This window comes from Saccostrea cucullata, unplaced genomic scaffold (assembly GCF_032062105.1).
Source record: "Saccostrea cucullata isolate Sc308-1 unplaced genomic scaffold, CSIRO_AGI_Scuc_v1 ctg8242, whole genome shotgun sequence".
Classification (NCBI taxonomy): domain Eukaryota; kingdom Metazoa; phylum Mollusca; class Bivalvia; order Ostreida; family Ostreidae; genus Saccostrea; species Saccostrea cuccullata.
In genome coordinates this window covers 3,255-24,417 of record NW_026926589.1, presented here as the reverse complement: position 1 = coordinate 24,417, position 21,163 = coordinate 3,255, and the positions used below count along the sequence as shown (strand labels likewise).

Sequence of the window (21,163 nt, the reverse complement as noted above, 5' to 3'; positions counted from 1 at the left end):
TGGACCGATTCTCACCAAATTTTCAGATCTGATAGATATTTATCTGAACCTTGTCGGAAATTTTTCGTAAGTACGTCGTCACTTCCGGTCGTGAGATATGGACGATTTACTGATTTTTAGAGGGTCAGCTTGTCCTGAGATCTCCTCCTAAACGACTTAAGATATCGACTTGAGATTTTCAGTGAAGGTAGAGGAAGGATAGTAGATGTGACATTTTGCATATAGAGCTTTCCAGGTAAGAAGGCATCGACGCTCGCCTGGGCTCGAAAAATAGCCTCATACTCATCTCGCAAAAATTGACACGTTTTCTTTTATATCTTTTTCCCTGTTAATATTTTGTTAAGACATATATAATAAAAAATGTCCAATATACTAAGACCTTTCATTTGATATCAAGTAAACGGGGTTAGTCCTTCAAATTAGGGGCATAGAGGGGCCAAAAGTCTCTCGTCTTTAACTTTTTTGTTTTTCAATATTTTCAAATTATATTAGTATAGTTGATAGAAACATTTCTTATTAGGCTGAATATATAATTCGTTTGTAAATTTATAAATGCAAACTCGAGATATTAACATTCAAAAATCTGAAGCGGGAACTAAATGGCGGCGGTCTCTGTCAATTCCGACATTTCGCAATAGCGGTTAACAGGGGCAGCTGAGCGTTTGCTTGAACGAAAGTAACATAAGGAGCAATGAAATGTGTAGGGATACTTGGATTGTCACGTCGTAGGTTCGTTGCAATTCTGTGTCAAACTACATTCATAATCCAAGGTCTCCTTGCAAGTTTTCTTTAATTGGTTTTGGTTGTTTCTCAAAGTAGAAAAAAGAAAAAAATTAATGTGCAAATTAAGTACGCATTGATGATATTATCTAAATCAAAAGGATTTAATCAAAAGAGAAAAGGCATGATTCCATGATGTTTTATCAAAGATCATAGTCAAAGTCATATCTCATCTTATCGAAAATTCGGACGGAAGACCTACTCGTTGCTCGCAACGAGATCGCATCTAGTTATTATTATTTTTCTTCTTCCTGGGAAAATTTTGTCCACAAGTGATCTTGTAAACTATACATCCGACTTAGGTGAAACCTTTTTAGGGTTAGTAGGCATGTTATGTAGAGTTGCCAAACAAAGGTCATTTTGCGCGCACGTGCTTGCAAGAGCAGGCACGTGCAACACGTGAAATGGCCAATATAATGTATATTGCCGTAACTTTTCTATTTTTTTATGAAATGTTTTGAAACTCATAATGTAAGGATATATTAGTAGTATAAACAAAATGACATGGTCATTATAGGAAGATCTCACGCGCATGCACGTGCGCTTCGCTCTGATTGGCTGAAACTATAGTCTCAATATCTTTCTTGTTTTACGTCATAATCCTTTGAAATTTCGAAATTAGTCACACATTATGAAGGTCGACAGCATGATATATAAGAATTTTCATGAAAGTACGTACATGCACGTGTGCTGGCAAGAGCGCACACGTGCAACATGTGAAATTACCAATATAATGGATGAAGCCTTAACTTTTCTATTTCTTGATGGAATTTTTGGAAACTCACAATGCATGGATATATTAGTAGTATCAACAAGATGACATTGTCAAAATAGCAAGATCTTACGCGCATGCACGTGCGCTTCGCTCTGATTGGTTAAAACTAAAGTATCAATATCTTTCTTGTTTTACGTCATAATCCTTTGACATTTTGAACATAGTCATACATTATGAAGATCTACAGAATGAAATAAAAGAATTTTCATGAAAGCACGTAAATTTACGTGTGCTGCAATCTGATTGGCTGAAACTTTAAAAGCCTATAACTTTCTTGTTTCTCAACATAACAAGATGAAATTTAGAATATGAATAAGTACAATGGATTCCTACATGATACTACTATCAAAATTGAATGCAAGGACGTGCTTGAATGTATTTGCGCAAGCGCAATGCGAAAAATGAACAATGAATTTGAAAAACGGTAACATTTATATTTTTATGACTTTTTATTGATTCTTGGAATATAAAGATATGTAAATAGTTTTTACAACATGCCATGATCACCTTGCATGTGCATGCACTTGCGTTTGTGTGCAGTGCGTTAAATGACAAAAAGTTGATATCATTGTAGCTTTAAAAATCTTTTATGAAATCCTGCGATAACTGAGCATATTAAAAAAAAGTTTTAAAGGAAATTGGCACAAAAAGGGAGTTGGGGAGCGTTTGGGGAACATCTGTAACGGTCCCCGTTACAATTAGAACTATTTTTATTTTGACACACTGTTACATTTTGTGTACAGTTTGCACACGACAACTACACACGGGCCGAGGAGTCACTTAATTATGGACCCTTTGCACCCAGCACTAAATATTTCGTGGGAATTCACCTTCTATTCTTCATTCATTTGGCGTCGAATTCTCCAAGACACTAGACAGATAACTTTGAAGCAGAAAGGTACTGTTTTTTTTTAAATCTTAGAATATTTTGATGGGAATAATTTTATTTAAAAAAAATAATTTAACTCAATTTAAATGATCAACCAGACTGTGTGAACGTAAATGTATATAGCTTTTGCGAGATGCGACATTATGAAAAAAATAGTAGAAATATTTTAACTTTATTTCAGAGGGTATCCACCTGTCCACTTATTAAAAAAAGAAGAATGCCTGCCACATGCAATTGCACAGAAAGTAAGTCGTATTATATTAGTTTTTTTCAGTACACACCATACAAAGCAAAAATTTGGATGCATCGCCATGTATTGGTATATTTTTTGGATGTATTTTGGGAGTAAATAAATGATACGTATATCTACTCCCTAAAAAAAATAATTAAAAAAAAAGAGTTAACTTTCCGTGCTTTTTGTCACCACCCCCTTTTTGTTTTATCACTTTACTAACTTTGAATGAAAATGACTTAATTATTCTTTTTACTTAGGCCATTCACAATTTCTCTGTTTAGCGTCCACCCATCATTCAAAAACCTACCTATACACCAAAACCCCACACGCAATCCGAAAAATATATTATTTAAGGTAATAATAATGATGTATTAATCTCGTAAAATAAGATCTATTATTTAGAAAAATCAAGAAATAAATTCTTTAATACACCTACTATATGAGTATGACATATTACAAAAAATAAGAGAAATCGGCAGAAATCAAAGATTTCAGCCAAAATGATTAGATGTAGACCTCCTGAATTTGCTTGTTTTATCTGATACGAGGTGTCAGAAACCTAAGTACACGCGGACGCTAAACATAAGTAAAACTTGGAATGATCTTGCATAGATTTAGATGCATTGTCTCATAGATTAATAATTATTGGAGTTATCGCTCTTTGATCCTGAGTGTTATTTTTCTTAGGTGGAAAATGCCAATGCGTGGAATTTCAGTCCTGTCCGCCCAGCGTCTGTAAATGTGGACCCGGATGTAAATGTGGAGCTGGGTGCACGTGCACTGGATGTCAGCTGAAATGCAGCTGTAGTGGTGAGTATAATTAATATATAATTATATAATCTGTTTATTTAAAAATATGAAGTACATGCTGTATGAAGTACTATGTTTAATTCGCTAATTGGTTATACGTCCAGTCCAAATAAGTTTGCAGGATCTACTTTATTTTAATTCGCTGGCAGTAAACTGGAGACTTTTGGTCAAACATCCTATAAATTTTGAAGTAATCACATTATGTCCAGTCCAAAAAAAAAAAAATAGGTTTGGAATGATTACACAGGTTTCAGATAATAAAAAGAAAAAATAAAAAAATCACAAATTGCGAAGCGTTTTAAATCTCAATTTAAAAATTTAGTAATAGAAAATATACAGGTACTTTATCAGTTTATTTTTAATTTTTCTGCAAAAATTTTGATTTCTTTCAATAATAATCACGAATTAAAGGTTAAATGTATTTTCCACAAAATATTATATGTGTTAAAGCTCATAAATTATTTCAAATAATTGAATGCAGACTTTTGAAGTCAGAAACATCAGACAATATATGAATTTTGAAATAATTTTGATAATCAACCAAAATGTTTATAATGTTCTCAAATTTTAATTATTATATATAAATATTCAATTTTTGAAATATTTCTATTTAAAGAGTTTAGTTGCAAAAAAAAAAAAAAAAAAATCGAGGTATTCTCAAGATGTTTAGAATCAAAATTAAATTTAACACAAGTCTTAAATCTATTTTTTCGTTCTTATCAGTTTTTTGGTCATGGTCTTAAGGCCCTAGTCTGCGATTAGAATGACCTAGCCAGGGTACGCAATGTAAATTAGAGACCCGGGATTCCATGGTCAATTTCATCTAACCAAATTTAGATTTTGTTCTTGATTAAAATCGTTTATTGCAATCTGATTAAAACCATATTCTTTGATCCGCTCTCATAGATCGTTATACACAAGGGATCAATGTGTAGCGATCTATGTGAGCGGATCAAAGGTCAGGATATGATTTTAATCAGATTGCGTTAATTGAAAATGCGATTATGTGAAAAGGATAATCCCCCAACAAAGAAAGAATCTATACTGACACCTGATTATCGCTTTATTTTGACAGTAGGTATAAAAAAAGATGAAAGGAAACCCTTAAGGTGTAACACCCCTCTGATAACAGAGATAACTTTTCGAGGTTCCGAGCACTCAAATAAATTGCCCTGGCAATTTCAATAATGAGGACCATTTTATAGTCAACTCATTCAAATCTGTACTATTGTTCAAATATTGCTATTTTCTTTTATTAATTACTTATAATAGTTTACCTAAAATAGTTCCTTTAAACTAAGAAAATTGAGATATTTGCATCCCTCAAATTCTTGTAAGTGTTACAAAAATTTCAGATGTAGAATTTATTAAAAATTATTTATTTTTTCACAACAAATATGTTTAAGAACGACTCATGGAAAGATAACTCTTGTAGATGGATGTATTTTTATTTTACAAGCACAGGAAAAATGTGATATGATTTAAAAGCAATGCTTCATTACGTTTTCTAATGCAAATTAGATACGTATGACAGTACATTTTTTATTTTATTTTCATATATACCTAAAATTTTGAATTTTATGGTCAGATAGAAAATAATCAATGATCAATTTGATCTTTATATAAACAATTTATACTTGCCAAGAGAGTGTGAGAGGGAGAGAGAGAGAGAGTACGTGTTTTTTTGGAATGGATTTTTTTTTATACCTCTCCTCCCCTGAACCCAATTTTATACAATGTATATAACATTCAATACTGATCCGATTTTTGCTTTTACCTAGCCAGTTGCTCAGGTGAGCGATGTGGCCCCTTGGCCTCTTGTTATGAAACGTTATCATTCATAAATGAACGATTGATAATACTATTTCAATGGATTTGTTACCTGCAATTTTTCGAGTTGATATCGAATATTCTAGCGAAATTTGGTTAAACCATATTTTACTAACTTCTGAAGGGAGCATTAAGGAGGCTGGGGGTCAACAAATTAACCACCAGATGTAGCTTACCTTTTTAGATATGATATCTTAAGCTGTCAACTATCATTTTGCAAAAAAAAAAAAAAAAATAAAATAAATAAATTAAAAAAAAAAAGTCATACATTTTGATTTTAAAATTTGATCATTTTTGTATATCTTCTTCCAAAGGAGACCAAAATATGTCTAAAAATGGCCACAACCACTCAGCCCTTTTAAAGGACCGGCATTATGAATAAGAGGACGTTTGTGTGTGCTCGAGTCTATGAGTGTGTAGGGGGAGACCACCTTGGACCTTTTTTTTCCAAAAAAAGAAGAGAGATCTATCAAGGGGAAATAACTCTTATAATAATTAATACTGCTGCATGTTCACCCTAACGCGCTCTTGTGTGTGTGTGTCTTTTATACATAGAATTCATAAATGTTAAGTGTATTAAAAAAAAATTATAGAGTTTCTCTTTTTTGCAGGTAATTGTGCATGTGGACAAGGCTGCACCGGACCTGAATCTTGCAAATGCGCAAATGTCTGTAGCTGCAAAAAGTGACGAAATATAATGTACATGTAGTCATGTGGTCTCAGGAATATCTTTTGTGTCACAGCCAAAGAACAAAATAAGTTTTACATTTTAAATTGGATAACTAAATAAATTGATTTTCAAGTTTCATTCGTCATTTTTATTGGTACCAGTATATACAATTATTTGTAGTACTAGTATATGCGATTTTTCTTAAAATTTGCGACATACAACTTTTTAAATCTCAGATTCGAAATGTGATGTGCAATTGAAAATGTGTCGGAACTATTGAAACTATTCAAAATGCGTCATAATTATTCACCCATGTTTGAAAACTTATCAAAATCGTTGTAGAATAAATACCGCGTATAATTCGTTGTGGAGAAAGGGACCCCAGATAGCAGTTATGTGTCACATTATCCTTTACAACATGATATGAGCATCTTTTCACTGAGATAAAAACTGGTTTTAATTGGTATTTGTACCCTACAATCATTTCTTAATAATATCTGAATGTAATCGGGTAAGTACAGTGATCGGTCGAAAAATGCCCCCCTTCAATTCAAATATGTATACATTTTTAGCCATAGAAACCCCAAATGTCTCCCCGATCAAAATTTAAAATAGAAAAAAATGGTACTATGCTAATGAAAATTGTGTGAAAAACTAAAAAAATATGCAGTGTTTTGGAGGATTCATGGATAACAGATGAATAACTCCAATTTTCTTTAGAAAGAATGGAAGTGACCAGGTTTAGCCTTGGGAACCTCAAATATATAAAAATGACATGAGGTCCAACATGACTTTATGTAATAAAGATTCCATGAAAGTATGTAAATTTTAATCTGTGGTGCAGGCTGAAAGGCAGTGTCGATGTTGTGTTATGGCAAAATCTGATCAACGTGTAAAATAATAGGTCCACATAGACACTATTTAATATTGATTCTGTAGAAGTCCCATAACATTTTATTCAGAAATATAGGATGGGTTTTGGAACCCCAAACTTTAATTAAAAATATGCAATTTTCACTTTCAAGCAGGGTGTATAATGAGCAAAAAATAAATGACTGTTAATAAAGATTATTACACAGTAGGTTTAAGATAGAGGAATATACTGAAGTACTACAAAAGACTCATGGATCGCAATGTTCACCTTAGTCACATTGGCCCTGCTGTTCTCGGTATTAAGATTTTTAAAAGAAGTCTTTCCCTCTCCCTTACCCATATTGAAGGAAAAAAAGAATGACGCCACTTTACCCTTAAAAACCATGATATGAACGATTAAAAACCATGATATGAACGAAATTAAATTCTCATCACATAAAGTTGCTTGCATATATTAAGATGAATAATTATAACAGCTAGGTCTTACTTTTTGTTTTTTAGACGACAATGTCGGCAACGTTAACAATTGATTGTGATGTTATAATGATTACAATTTGTTATATGTTATTCAATATATAAACATTTGATCCCCAGTGTGGCCCCACCCTACCCTAGGAACCATGAGCAGGCGGATGTGCAATGGAAACTTCAATATAATATCTCTATTTTTGTCTAAATTACCTGTACATTGTATCTTGTAAAGTGGGTTTTGTGAAAAGGTTCACTTTATAATTCATTTGTGTGTTAAACAAAAAGATAAAATTACAAACTTCCCTTTTTACACTTTTCATTAGCATATTCCCCCTACTCTCGTTGTGATGGGATAGTAAAACATCAAAAGATAATTATACATTTGTACATAACGTAAGCCACAATTCAGAGAGCTAAAATTAATGGCCAGGAAGTTTAAGTGACACAAAAATGCAGGTCACGTGATATGGAGTCTAGTAAAGAGCTCAGCAGCCATAACGGTTAAACATCAGGTATTGTTTAATTTTGTTTAAGATTTTGACATTGACTAAATAACTTTCTTTTAAAAATTTCAGTGAGCTAAAAGAGAAATAATCTACACTCTAGATAAATGAAAATTTAAAGTTCGATATGAGCCCTGTACTGTAAAAGTCGTAGCAAAAAAGATACACTGTACTTTAGTATTCTACAATCTCTTTTAGAGGTAAGTTAATAGGTCATAATTAACGACGAAATTAATATTAATTATCAAAAATACCCATAATAAATATAGAGAAGATTATAACAATGCATTTACAAAATTTTATTCTTCGTATTTTACGCACTTTCAATTCAATTCTTTATTCGCTCAAAACCAGATCACTGGTACAAGAGGTACATATATACATATATACAAGCAACACCTATTATGTAGATAATAGCATTTATGGCGATACTTTTCCTGTAAAAATAGTTGCCCCCTTTTGGAACCCCCGTTGATTTAACCCTGTGTTGAGCCCCAGGAAATATGAGCCAAGCAGATGGCGCATTATCCAATGAGAATTAAATAAAGAGTCACGTGGTTTTGTTATTATTGCCAAACATTGATTCGAGGACACACGTTTTTAGCCCTTTGGATTTTAATTGATTTTGCATTTGTATCCATTATTGGACTGTGAAAATTGTAAGTTTTGTTTCTGTTACGAACATTATCGATTGTGTGTGATATTACGGACTACTCATTGGTTGCATCATTGGAAAAAGAGATTGTTTATGTGCGGGATTCCAGGGATAGTCGGTCATGGCGGCGGATCAAACAATTTCTGTTGCAATAGTTGGCCATTCTTATGTACGGCGTTTGAAAGTTTATGCAGCTCAACAGAACATTCCTTATCTACGATTGGACACTGATAAGTTCTTTGTGTCAATTCGAGGAAAAGGGGGTCTGTGTTTACGGCATCTTCGAAGCGATGCTAACATTGTGCATTTTGTAAATGTCCCGGATATTTGTTTTCTACAGATTGGTGAAAATGACATTGTTCCTGAAAGTAAGGCCTCAAAAATTGCACAAGACATTTTTTCGCTTGCAAATTATTTACATGAAGGGGTTGGTATTCAAAAAGTAATTATCGGCCAATTACTGCGTCGCCTTCCCTATGCAGCATGTATCAATTTCAATGACACGGTGTACGAGGTAAATCGGGCGCTACGGGAGATGACAACTGGGTTGAAAGGAATTGTCTACTGGCCTCACCGGGGGTTCTGGAATAGCCTCTCATATCTGGGACCAGATGGAGTACATCTGCAGTGCACACCGTCCAATGATCAGCCAATGAGGAAGTTTCTGCGCAGTATACGCAATGCCATCATCATCACTTCAAAGGAAATTAGGCCAGTATAGCTAATGATTCAGTACTGAATTAAGTACCATTGTCTGGATATTTGATCATACATTTCTAAGTCATTAATGATGGTTGACTGTAGATAGTCTCATTCAATATTTATTCTAATTCAAAAAAAAAAAAAAAAAAAAAAAACGAAAAGGGGTACAAAAGTTTAATGTTTGGCAATCTTTCTTATGTTTGATATAAGCATTCAGTGATGATATTTAGTATACTGGGCTTCATTTAGTAAAACAAAGTGTTCCTCGTAGACATCCTGTTTGTTATCTCATTATTTTCCTATCGTTTGATGCAATTTCATGGTTAAATTCAATGTACATGTCATAAACGTAGAGAACAGTCGTTTCAGTTGCTGTGATAGACATAACTATATCTGTTTTATTATAGATTAGAATACCAGTATGACATGTTGGTTGCTACTTGTAAAATTTCAGTTCAGATGTTTCATGTGTTTAGCAGATTATTCTTGGGAAACATTTAATATAATGTTTCAACATTTTACTTGGGAATCTTATATATTGATAGAACATTGAGTATAATGTTTCAAAAGTTTGCTTCAAAATACATTCTGTTTATTGTTTTACCAGGTTTTCTTTGGGAATATTAAGTATATAATGTTTCGACAGTTTTCCCTTTAGAAGCATTCAGTATAATGCTTCAAAAATTATTTATTTGAAAACATTCTGGATAATGTTTCAGGAGCATTCAGTATAATGTTCCAACAGTTTTTCTTTTGAAACATTCAGTATAATGTTTCAGGAACATTCAGTATAATGTTCCATCAGTTTTTCTTTTGAAACATTCAGTATAATGTTTCAGGAACATTCAGTATAATGTTCCAACAGTTTTCTTTTGAAACATTCAGTATAATGTTTCAGGAACATTCAGTATAATGTTCCAACAGTTTTTCTTTTGAAACATTCAGTATAATGTTACAGGAACATTCAGTATAATGTTCCAACAGTTTTCTTTTGAAACATTCAGTATAATGTTTCAGGAACATTCAGTATAATGTTCCAACAGTTTTTCTTTTGAAACATTCAGTATAATGTTTCAGGAACATTCAGTATAATGTTCCAACAGTTTTCTTTTGAAACATTCAGTATAATGTTTCAGGAACATTCAGTATAATGTTCCAACAGTTTTCTTTTGAAACATTCAGTATAATGTTTCAGCAGTTTGTTTCATTCAATAATTGGTCAGTATTATATTCAAAATACTAATTTAACTTAAAAGTTTCAGATTATTATGTTATTTAAAGTTATTATTTGTGGTACAATTCCAGTCCTTCAGTGTGGCTAGTTGATAAGTATATGGGCATATATATATGGTATTTCAGTTATAGGTTAGTTATAATCTATCATTTCAATAAACATGGTGATAGTTTTACTTGAAAGTCTTTCTTCAAGGGTCAGTTGCAGTTTCTGATATATAGCTGGTTGAATAACATAGATTCATATTACTTTGGTTCACTAAACCTACATTTTATTTAAGGACTGCACAACCTAAATGACTCTTCAGTAAATGTATTTATCTATACAAGTAAACTTCAGGGCATATTTACTCAAAAAATCAATCACAAATATATTATCAGTAGTAGAATAACCTTTTCTAAATCCTGTTTGGGATTCATTGATTAGCTCTACTTCATCAGCAAAAGTATTTAAACGGTCACAAAGTATACTAGTATACTCTTTCCTACAAGTGATCACAATCCTAAACTGAGAATTTTTTGTTCTGATGTACTTCTTTTGAGAAGATTGATTGATCGATTGCTGTTTAAGGACGTGTCGGCAATATTTCAGCCATATTTCGGCGACTCTTAGCAAATAATTAAAGATATTCTCTCAAACCCTTCCGAATATTTTTGTCTGTGTTTAATGAACTTTTGAGCTTGAATTCTATTCGTTATCTGCAAATATTTCAAATTAAATCAATATGATGTGTATGGTACTATTTTCCATAAATTTTCACACCAGCTATATGTAATATATAGACTACTTTGGGAGTTAGTTAAGCATGCGTAGGACATGCCCTAATTGACTGAAAGGTCTAGCTTTGATTGATGCTATGATGGAATATTTATACAAAGTTGTTTGCGAATATGATACATTTACTTTGTACTTTTCATAGACATCATTAAATACACATTCAATTCTAGAACAACATTGTTATTATTTTCCTAGTTTATCTACTATTATAGTTTACTGAATTCAGAATACCCGGTATAACTGAGCAATACAGCCCATCAGTTTATAAAATAACAAATAGCAACATATATCACAAGTGCAATGACTCTCAATGAGTCTAAATTGGTGACTAAAACCCCTGGATATGTATTTTCGCAATTCACAACTAAAATGGACGATCTTCTCCCATTCTAAAGATACACATGCAATGTGAAAGTGAACTTGATGCGACCTTTCAACACCCAATAGCAGTGTACATAACATATGCATGTTTTTATAATGTGTGATTTTGATTTGTCATTTAAACATCCATTATTATTGTAATAAAATAACTTCATAATTAGATCCTTACTTCACGAGATCGGAGGATAAGTGGAATATACCCTTAATTTCTTATGTAAATTTCAGCAATTTCTAGTTTGAAAATGTACATTGAAAGTCATATAGTCACCCTACTTCGTCGGACAAAGTGAACATGATAACATTCAAGGTTTGGGGGGGGGGGGGGGGGGGGGCGTGTCTCCCCTTTCGTTTTCATGAATGTAAATTATTTTTTTTTTCGCTTCAAAATGTTCATTGCAATTCTGGTTGCCTTAACTCTAACCATTTGAAAGAATAGAGTAAAAGGAAAGTTCCCTTTCTTCAATAAAGTTTTAGAAGGGTTCATCAAAGATACTTCTATGGTAACTTTTATGGTAACTTGTCATTTTTGTCTCTTATATTGCTCCATTTACCCTTTCCACGACGTCTGACATTTGCTAGAATTTGCACCAAAAAGATTTTAAATGCAAAAAATTAATACTTGTTACGCGTATATAAACTCCAATTCTTTCACTGTGTTTGGCTAAGACTAAAGGAAATGTAAACATTGTCAAAAAAACTTGAAATATCTGCTTTTTCAGTATGTATCAATTTAATCGTTAAATTCTTTTTTAAAACAATTATTGCTTTTTTTTTGCTGTCAATATGACGATATTCGACCATCGAAAAACAGTTTTTACTTCGCTCTTTGGGCTCGATAAATCTTCTACTCCTCAAGATTCTGAATCATTGTATTCACTTTAAAAACAGCAATAATTGTATAAATGTAATGAGATCAACACGTACATCATTAATTTATTCCTAATTTAGCCCAGGTGAGCATTTTGACCAACAGTTCTCTTAATTTCAGCTTAAATCTACAATGGGTCATTATTCTACGGGGTTCATTTTCCTTCATTTAGGCTTAATGCAGATTTTTAGGGGTGAGACTTTTTCTACGGGCAAAAGGGTCTTTTTTTGACGTCAAATAATGACCTGGGATCAGGTGTTACGGAGGAGTGAGCATCCCATGCTCACCAGTCACACCTACCGTGTGCTCCTTGTCATGAATGGGAAATCACAAGAAAATCCGTCGACAATTCAGTTTGTAAATCATGATTAAATATTTGTAAGAAAAGTGTTTATTTAGTTTATTGAACTAAAAATGAAAGATCTGAAATTCATTTTGAGATTAAACATGGCATTCCTTGCAATTTGGATGTTAATGACTTATGTTCATAATAATGCTCTTTCCGCGTTAAACTTTACAACTTCTCTAAAAATGTTGAGAAAATTTCATGTACATGTAATGTATATACGTATTTGCATCAGATTTGCTAAGAAAAGATGCTATTCTCCCTTGCAAGATAATAATATGTGAAGAAAAACAGTAAAACCGCTCAAAGTCCAATCAATTCACAAAAAATTAATTGCAAGCAGAGCAAGCATTAACCTCTATAATATATATTGTGCAATGATTTTTGACTAATCAATCCCTGACTGTCTGAATGTGTGCACTGCGAGAAGTTTAAAATTGCAATACAAAACTTATTGTCATGTTTAAGAAAAAACAATCGATCTTTAACAGGTTTAACTTTAATGCATTCTCTATTTCTTTGTCAGCATTTGTTTAGCAATCATTTACAGGTATGTATAGGAATGTTTAAATGAATTGACGTCAAGTAATACTAAACTTCTATTATGTTTCACGAATACTAGATATCAGACTTCATATGAACCACATAAGAAGACGGTGCATAGTACCAATTGATTGATTTAAAAAATATTTTAACTTAAACAAAAATCACATTGGAATTATTTTTCAAAGTTTATTCTCGCACCCTAATTCCGAAGCTGCCGGAAAAGGAAGTAAAACAGGTACAAATATATACTTGTGAATCCTATATATAGGATATTTCCCTGCAACTACTTTTGTGCTATTTTCTGTTAAATTTCAGGTACTCGCGACATGGAACAGCACATATCATTGACGCTGTTTGGGGGACTTTGTTCTGTAATTGGGACTTCTGAAGTTATTGCCATGAGGAGAGATGTGGCAGACGTAATAGAGGCGGTAGAACAAAGAGTCAGATCAAGTGATGAGAGTATGAGTAGCATGGAGAGTGGAAGTCAAAGAGAAGGATTCCGGCTCATCGGATCAGATTTAGACTCAATGAAATGGTTCAACGATCATAGAGTGATTTGGGAATTTTCTCAGATACAATCATACAATCCATCCAGAACAGGGATTATTTTTGCTGATTGCTCCAAAAGTTTACCAGGATACGCTTTACTTCAGTTTATTACTTTTATAAACAATAAGGATACTATAGAAGCACTTGTCGTTAGAAATGGAGAGTATTATATATCTAGCTCCAAATTCAGGCAGATGGCATTGAAGTTTTTTTCTCTTTTATTAAATACAGTGCCACATTACATGGGCCCTGTGCCAATTGTTTTATTGGGCCACTAAAATATGACCAAGCTTTCTGTTTCGTCTCTGATTTTTGGCCCCCATCTGCGTCCTCATGGATAAAAAGATGCAGTACTTGGCCAAGGCCTGAAGTTGTCCATGACATAGTCAAACATGGATGCCATTTTGTGGCAATAGGTCACAAAATGGGAAATCATGAAGACTTTGAATGGAGAATATCTTTCTCTCTCGCTGAGCAAAAACTGGTGTACTCAATGAATCACTGTCAATTCCTTACTTACGGATTGTTAAAGTTATTTCTAAAGGAAGTGATAAACAAAGGACTAACTGATAATGATAAACAACTCTGTTCATATCATATGAAAACAGCCGTATTCTGGGTAATTCAACAAAACACAGTATCTTGCTGGTGTCCACAAAATATCTGGAGAATTTTGATGTCTGTTTCAAACATATTCTGAAATGGGTTTACAACGGTGTCTGTCCAAACTTTTTCATTCCAGAAAACAACATGTTCCTCAATAAAATAAATAGTCAGAGTGTGCAGGAAATGCTATTCCGAAGGTTGTCTGAATTGTATGACAGAAGACGACAGGCTATCGTACAAATCCCTCTGATCAGCTGGTACTTTACGCATGTGATTCGCAATAATCCCATACTCTTTGGTTTTTCCACAAACGAAAACTTCTTCGTCTCTGAGACTAATTTTGATGAGGAGCTATATTTTGAGATATTTAATAAGGCTGCATCCGATGCATCCGACATAATAACATCAATTAAGTACCTTAACACAAAAAATCAATAAAATTTACCACTATCCCATATCATGTTGCTGCGTTACAAAATTTAGGCCTCCATATTTTTAAATTGGCATTTTTATTTCAGTCCAATAACAAAGGCACCAACAAATTTTCGTACAGCGTGGATAAATTTGCCTGTTCAGAAAATTAGCAGCAAAATTTGGTTTTTTGTTGATAAGCTTTTAGTTGTAGCGTATTACTACAAAACATCAAGAATTTTGGGAAAGCTCTGTCTTTTTAAGAAGATAAGGGTAAAGTTTGCAAAGCAGTCGCTAAGATAATAGATCTGTAGATGAAGATCGATATTGCTGCTGTAGGAGGAAAATCATGGTCTACAAAGACTAAGAGAGCGTTGCAAGGGATGTCAGACTTTTCAATGGAATTAACTATTTAAATGAGCTTATACCAGAACAACAGTTTATTTACGGAAAAAAAAACACTTTATTTATTCCACCATTTTATTGTTTCACATGCTAGAAATCTTTTGCTAAAATTTGGTTTTTCCCAAAAAAAGGCCCAAAAACGCTTTAAGTACATTAAAGAATCTGATCTGCGAGAATAAGAACTTTAAGGTACCATATGCAATTCTGGACATATCCTACCAATCCCGGGGAAATTTGTCAGCAAGTCACAGGGAATCTTGAAGATGCTTTTTACTCATATCGGAATTTTAAGGCAAATCAGTTCAACAGATTGAAAACTGCAACACTATTTAGAATGTGTACTATATTATATAACTATCCACGAAAGAAGAATGAGTTGAATTTACTCATTTTCAGGATTTTTTTTTTTTTATTAGAATAGTTGACAAAAAATCAATTTATTGAATATCTGTATTTATGTTTAATGGCTTTTTTGCAGAATGTTAATTTATGATTGGTCCCACACAAAGCAGATAACAATATTTCTTTGTTTGTAAGGCTCAATATTTAAATTGAATTTTTTTAGAAAACTGGGATTTCATTCTACTTGTGTTAGACCAAAATATACCCAAAGCTCCCTTTTTCAGCAGGAAATTCTTCAATATGATTTATCAGTTTTGAATATTTTTAAATTCCCAACAACAAAACAAATGAATTTTAATTAGCATATCTTTATTAGAACAGAAACTCCATCAAAATCCTTACAAAATACACCAAGCGGGCTCCAGTAAATGCTCTTCCAACCTCTTTCTAAAATTATTACTGAAAATTAAAATTTAAAATTATAGTAAAAAAAATTCACTTGCACTGTGCAACAATATATTGACAGTTTTTAAATCATATACGGATACATAAACATCCAAAGGAACTTTTGGAAAATTTGAAATACAAAATTTTACTAAAATAAGAACTTAAAAACGTACGACTTTTTAACATTATATTCTGTATAAATATTTCCCTTGATGAATTGAACAGGTCGGAGAGAATACTCAAAATGGGGTATTATCCGTGAAATGCGTATTATTATACTCGATATCAGGGTATGTTGAATCCGCGAAATCGGGTATAGGAGGTGTAATCACCAAATAAAACTTAAACAATGGGATGGCGCATGTTGCCGAGTTAACTTTCATCTAATAACATGTTTTCTAAAGGTATCACTAGCGAAGTAAGAATTTGGGCGTCAAAAATCCGCCCAGGACAACAAATCCCCGTGGAGCTCAGTACTTTTCATGATCTGCACACAAAAAGGCGTTCGATTTGCTTTTTTTTTTCAAATGTTGAAAGATATGCATCTTCCTCATGTTCATTCCCAACAAACGAATTTGTAAAGTATCAGAATTCGGAATTTATAAAAATTCCCACATCAACACGACAATTTGAACACGACAATGAACAATTTGTAAATAAATCAAATTATACGGAAACACATTTCACACACAAGATATGATGCCATGTATAAACAAGAGATTGTCTATCGTATCTAATTATGGTCATTAATTACTTTCACATTCATCTTGTGCATAAAATCAAATTTATTTAGAAGTATAAATATAGTAATGATGAAAATTTTTTAAAAATTTTCGGCAAAAAAACCCCCTTTTTCTTTTTTTTTTGGAAAATTTTTTTTTTTATCTTTCATAATATTTGCAGAATATGTTTTCAACATTTTAGCAGAGACAGTGATAGTTTCAGGAAAAAGCTTATAGAGAACATAACTGTTGATGTTTAATTTCGTAAGCATCAATATTTTACCTTTTTTATTTAAAGGGGGGGGGGGGTAAAGGCTTCTTGACCACCTCTGAAAAAACAACCTCACTGTGTACTACTTTGTCCAAAAGCCCTCTCTTTGAATGTCAAGGTCGGTTAAACTTGGTTATATATTTTTAAATTAGGGAAAGATTTATTCATCAAATAAAAATCATATTGGTAAACAAAAAAACATGTTATTTTCTAACAAAATATGAGACAAAAAAACAAATTCATGTTTATTTTTTAACACATTTTTTCATTATAGAGGAGTTATGGAAACGTTATTGCCATGAGTAATAAGTATCAAAAAAATAACAAAAAAAATGTGACATATTGTCTAGAACCAGTCAGACAGTGCATTGTATTAGCATATTATAATGAGGTATAAGATAGCGATATAAAAAAAATATGGGGAAGAGGTAAAATTTACCCCGTCTAGTAGTATAAAAAATAAAAAAAAAAGTGGCTACAATTTTTATGAAATTTTAAAGTCCATAGGAAAATTTAAAAAATAAGACTTAAAGTTTCCAAGGCAATTGAACACTCCATTATTTCAGTTTGTTCATTATCAGTTCATAAACGTAAAAACTATAAGAAATGTGAAAACTTGACTATGTAATTCATATTTCAACATGACTGACCTCATCTATATTAGAAAATTTAATGTATTTTTAAACTCATGAAAAGATGTACACATTTGACTTTTATTTATACCCCCCCCCAAAAAAAAAAAAAAAAATCCTGTTTTTTATGACTTCTCGCTCTCAATTTTCACACAACTGCATAAAAAAAGGAAAATAGCATATCTTGTATCGATTAAAATGCAACCAAAAAATTTTCGGTTTTTTGAAAAAAATTTCCATGCTAAATTTACATAAAAAAATATCCCTTTAATTAGCTACTTTCAATGTTTTCCCGTGGGTATTTATTTAATCTTATTTTATTTTTTTTTTATAATAACGTTGGTATTTATTATGGCAGAGATATACAATTATGACTCGCTTATACTGTACTCTCTAACTGTTAGGGAAAAATTTTTTAGTAAAAAAAATAACACGGCGTTAGTTTCACATTTTGTGAAAGGCACAAAAAAAATTAAGTATATGGAATATTTTTGGGAAAAAAACAAACGAAGTGTAGTTATTGTTTTTAGAAATCATATTAAAAAAAATAACGCCATTTTGTCCTCTTTGTTACCCCAGCAGTGTTTGTCGTGTGATCTTAAACTTATTTGACAACCATATGAATTAGGGTTAATAAAAATAAACCAAAGATACTGATGCACAAGTAACAGTAAATGGCATAATGCGCCGTTGCTTTATTCTTTTGTTTTTATAAAATTAGGGAAAACGCATTTTGCATTAACATCCCTAATATCAAGTATTATACGCGATTTCACGGATAATACCCGATTTCGAGTATTCTCTCCGACCTGTTGAAGGTAGACTTTTTGACATCATTATAGCTGCTTTTTCAATAAAAAGGGAAATTTATTTAAATTGTTATCTGCATTTACAAATATTAGTCCCCTACAGTGAAACCAGAGAGGTTTGGTTTTCCTCAGTCTGTCAGTCCGTCTGTCTGTCCTTCCGTCTGTCTGTCAATTTTTAAAATTTGGTTTTCCGATTTTTTTTAAACGCTTTCAGATATTGAGCTGATGTTTGGTATAAAAATGACTTATGAGTTACAATAAGTTTAATTTTTTTTGAGTCATTATTTTTTAAACTAGGGGATTTAAAATTTTTTTATGCATAAATTAATATTACATGAAATATAGAGCTTCTATTTTTAAAAAAAAAAAGGGGAACCCAGTGGGGGAAATGCATTGCTAATGAAATACTCTCAGAAAGCTTGTCTTGTTAGAACACTTTTAGGGGAAACTCATATGTAACAAGGTCAATGAAAGGTATTTTCCCTTTTTATCTCATTTCTTTTACAAATTCATACTGATTGCTAGGTCTTTTTTTTTTTTTACACTAAGTTATGGAGTCCCCCCCCAAATATGACAAGGAGTTCACGGCAGGAGTGACCTTTTGGTAGTTGTTGCTCACTCCTCTATGGCCCCTTCCCCATCCCTGATGTTTTGCCCCCATTTGATACTACAGATATGGAGGGGTCCCCATTGCAAAGGGCTAAAATTTAGGCCTATGCTGGCCACGGCCTTTGTGCGGGGGGGTTATCGTGTCACACCTGCTGTGACACGGGGCCTCGGTTTATATTTTAGCTCAAACTTTTCGTTATCTCCACATATTTCACCTCAAAATACATTGTACCAACATTTTTGCATTTGGATAGAGAAAATGTCAAAATTTTCATAACTGCAATTTGTTAAACATATCCTTTTCAAATAAGATTTTTTCCGTTAGAAATTAAGTTCACTTTTCAGGATTTTTTACGATTAATAGCCATTCTCTGTAACCACTTAAACTTCGTTGCCACGCATGGTCACCGATTTTGATGAAACTTCACCCATGCTTAGTACTTGACCCCAAAAACAAATATCAAACAAAATTTCGTTGCTATGTGTCTTGGTTGCTATGGCAACAGCCAGAAAAGTTTGAAAAATCAGTTTTTCAGCCACTTTTTTGACCGTGGCTTAAAAAAAACTAAAAAAAGCATACAAACCATTCTCACAAAAACATAACCTTGATGTCACTTATACTGTAAAGAAACTGTTTAAAAACCTAAGAAGTGGTAACCAAGGGTACTTTTGGGATACTTTTAAAATGCTGAAATATGCTGCAAAACACTCCGTATTCACTAATGGTAGGTTTTACATGTCAAACTCAATCAAGACTTAAGAAAAACAATGAAAATGTTTGACCTTAAGTATATAAGTATGAGCAATATTATTCTATAAATAACTTTTATGGTTGCCATGGAACACAGTGTAACCATGCAAAACCAGTAACTAAGATTGGGTTAATGTTACTGTCTTGAGGAAAAACATGAAAATTCAAGATTGGCAAATTTGCACCTTAGGACCTTGCAATACCAAAACCATAAGAAAAATTGGGTATAAATGCTACTTTGCAGTGTTACCATGGAAACAAAGTACCAGTGCTTAAAAGTGAATTATTTTTCGCTGCATTAAGAATTAAATTGCCATTTAATCAAGAAACAAATTAAAGGACTCAGCTTGAAAAGTACTTATCTGATAGAACTAAAGTTGAATATTATATATTATAAAATTTATAATAAAACAACACTGTTGTTATGGTTCCCAAGAAGGGAAAATGTTCGATTTCGTGAACTTTATATCAATTTTAAACCCTGTGTGCCAATTCTTTCATCCACTTAGAGATTGGATGACAGTCAAAAATTTAAAAATCAAGTTGGCTGTTTATAAATATCAATCATAAAAGTTTTGGGAATTACATTTAAAGGGGACTATAAGGAAAGAAAATATTTTTCAGGTTTTTAAGCATATTTTTTCTGCTTATTTCCATAGCAACGCTCTATTTAAAAATCAATCTAATTTTTTCAAATGGGGAAAAATTGGGGCACACCAACATCTTATAAAAATTATATTAGTTATGAGGAAATGTGCTTTTTTTTAAAGATAGGATAGATTTAAACATACAGAGTGTTCTTTAAGGCTCCCCGTGGTATAAAAACCTTGGCAACCATTGCCAACCAAAATGAAATATATATTTTGTTCTTGGTATATGTTTCAAGGCTTTTTTTCTATTATTTGGTCACATTTCATCCTATAATTGCTTTTTATTTTTACGTGTATGACTTTATAAAAATTTAATGAATATTTTTTTTACTTTTGAATACTTTGTTACCATAGTAACGTATGTAGTAGTTGATTTACCAAACTTTCATCATGCATTTAGACATCTGACCTTCAACTTTTGGAAAAGTCACTGCCAATTGTTTATTTTGCTGCAAATGTTAATGGGGGGCCCAAAAATGTTAAAAAATGCCATTTTCCAATTTAAACATGTTGCATTAACTATAAAACATAGCAACCAATTTTTGCCTGATTTCAGTTTAGGGTATCAATACTTTTATCATAGAGAGTTTGAAGAAATTCTGAGAGTAGCG

At 32.3% G+C, this 21,163-nt stretch overlaps 2 protein-coding genes across 2 annotated transcripts; both read left to right on the top strand.

The window, feature by feature from the left end:
• The first annotated feature begins 2,322 nt into the window (after positions 1 to 2,322).
• On the top strand, positions 2,323 to 6,127 carry LOC134272160 (metallothionein-like). Its single transcript, XM_062754413.1, has 4 exons — positions 2,323 to 2,458; positions 2,626 to 2,689; positions 3,367 to 3,489; positions 5,931 to 6,127. The coding sequence occupies exons 1-4, from the start codon at positions 2,342 to 2,344 to the stop codon at positions 6,005 to 6,007; spliced, it is 381 nt and encodes a 126-aa protein (XP_062610397.1). The 5' UTR covers positions 2,323 to 2,341; the 3' UTR covers positions 6,008 to 6,127.
• Positions 6,128 to 8,612: 2,485 nt separating this feature from the next.
• LOC134272161 (uncharacterized) lies at positions 8,613 to 13,899 on the top strand (the record flags this gene model as incomplete). The annotated part of the gene is made up of 2 exons (XM_062754414.1): positions 8,613 to 8,859; positions 13,661 to 13,899. Coding segments are annotated over exons 1-2 (486 nt in total), but the record flags the coding sequence as incomplete, so codon positions are not given.
• Between the last annotated feature and the right edge of the window lie 7,264 nt (positions 13,900 to 21,163).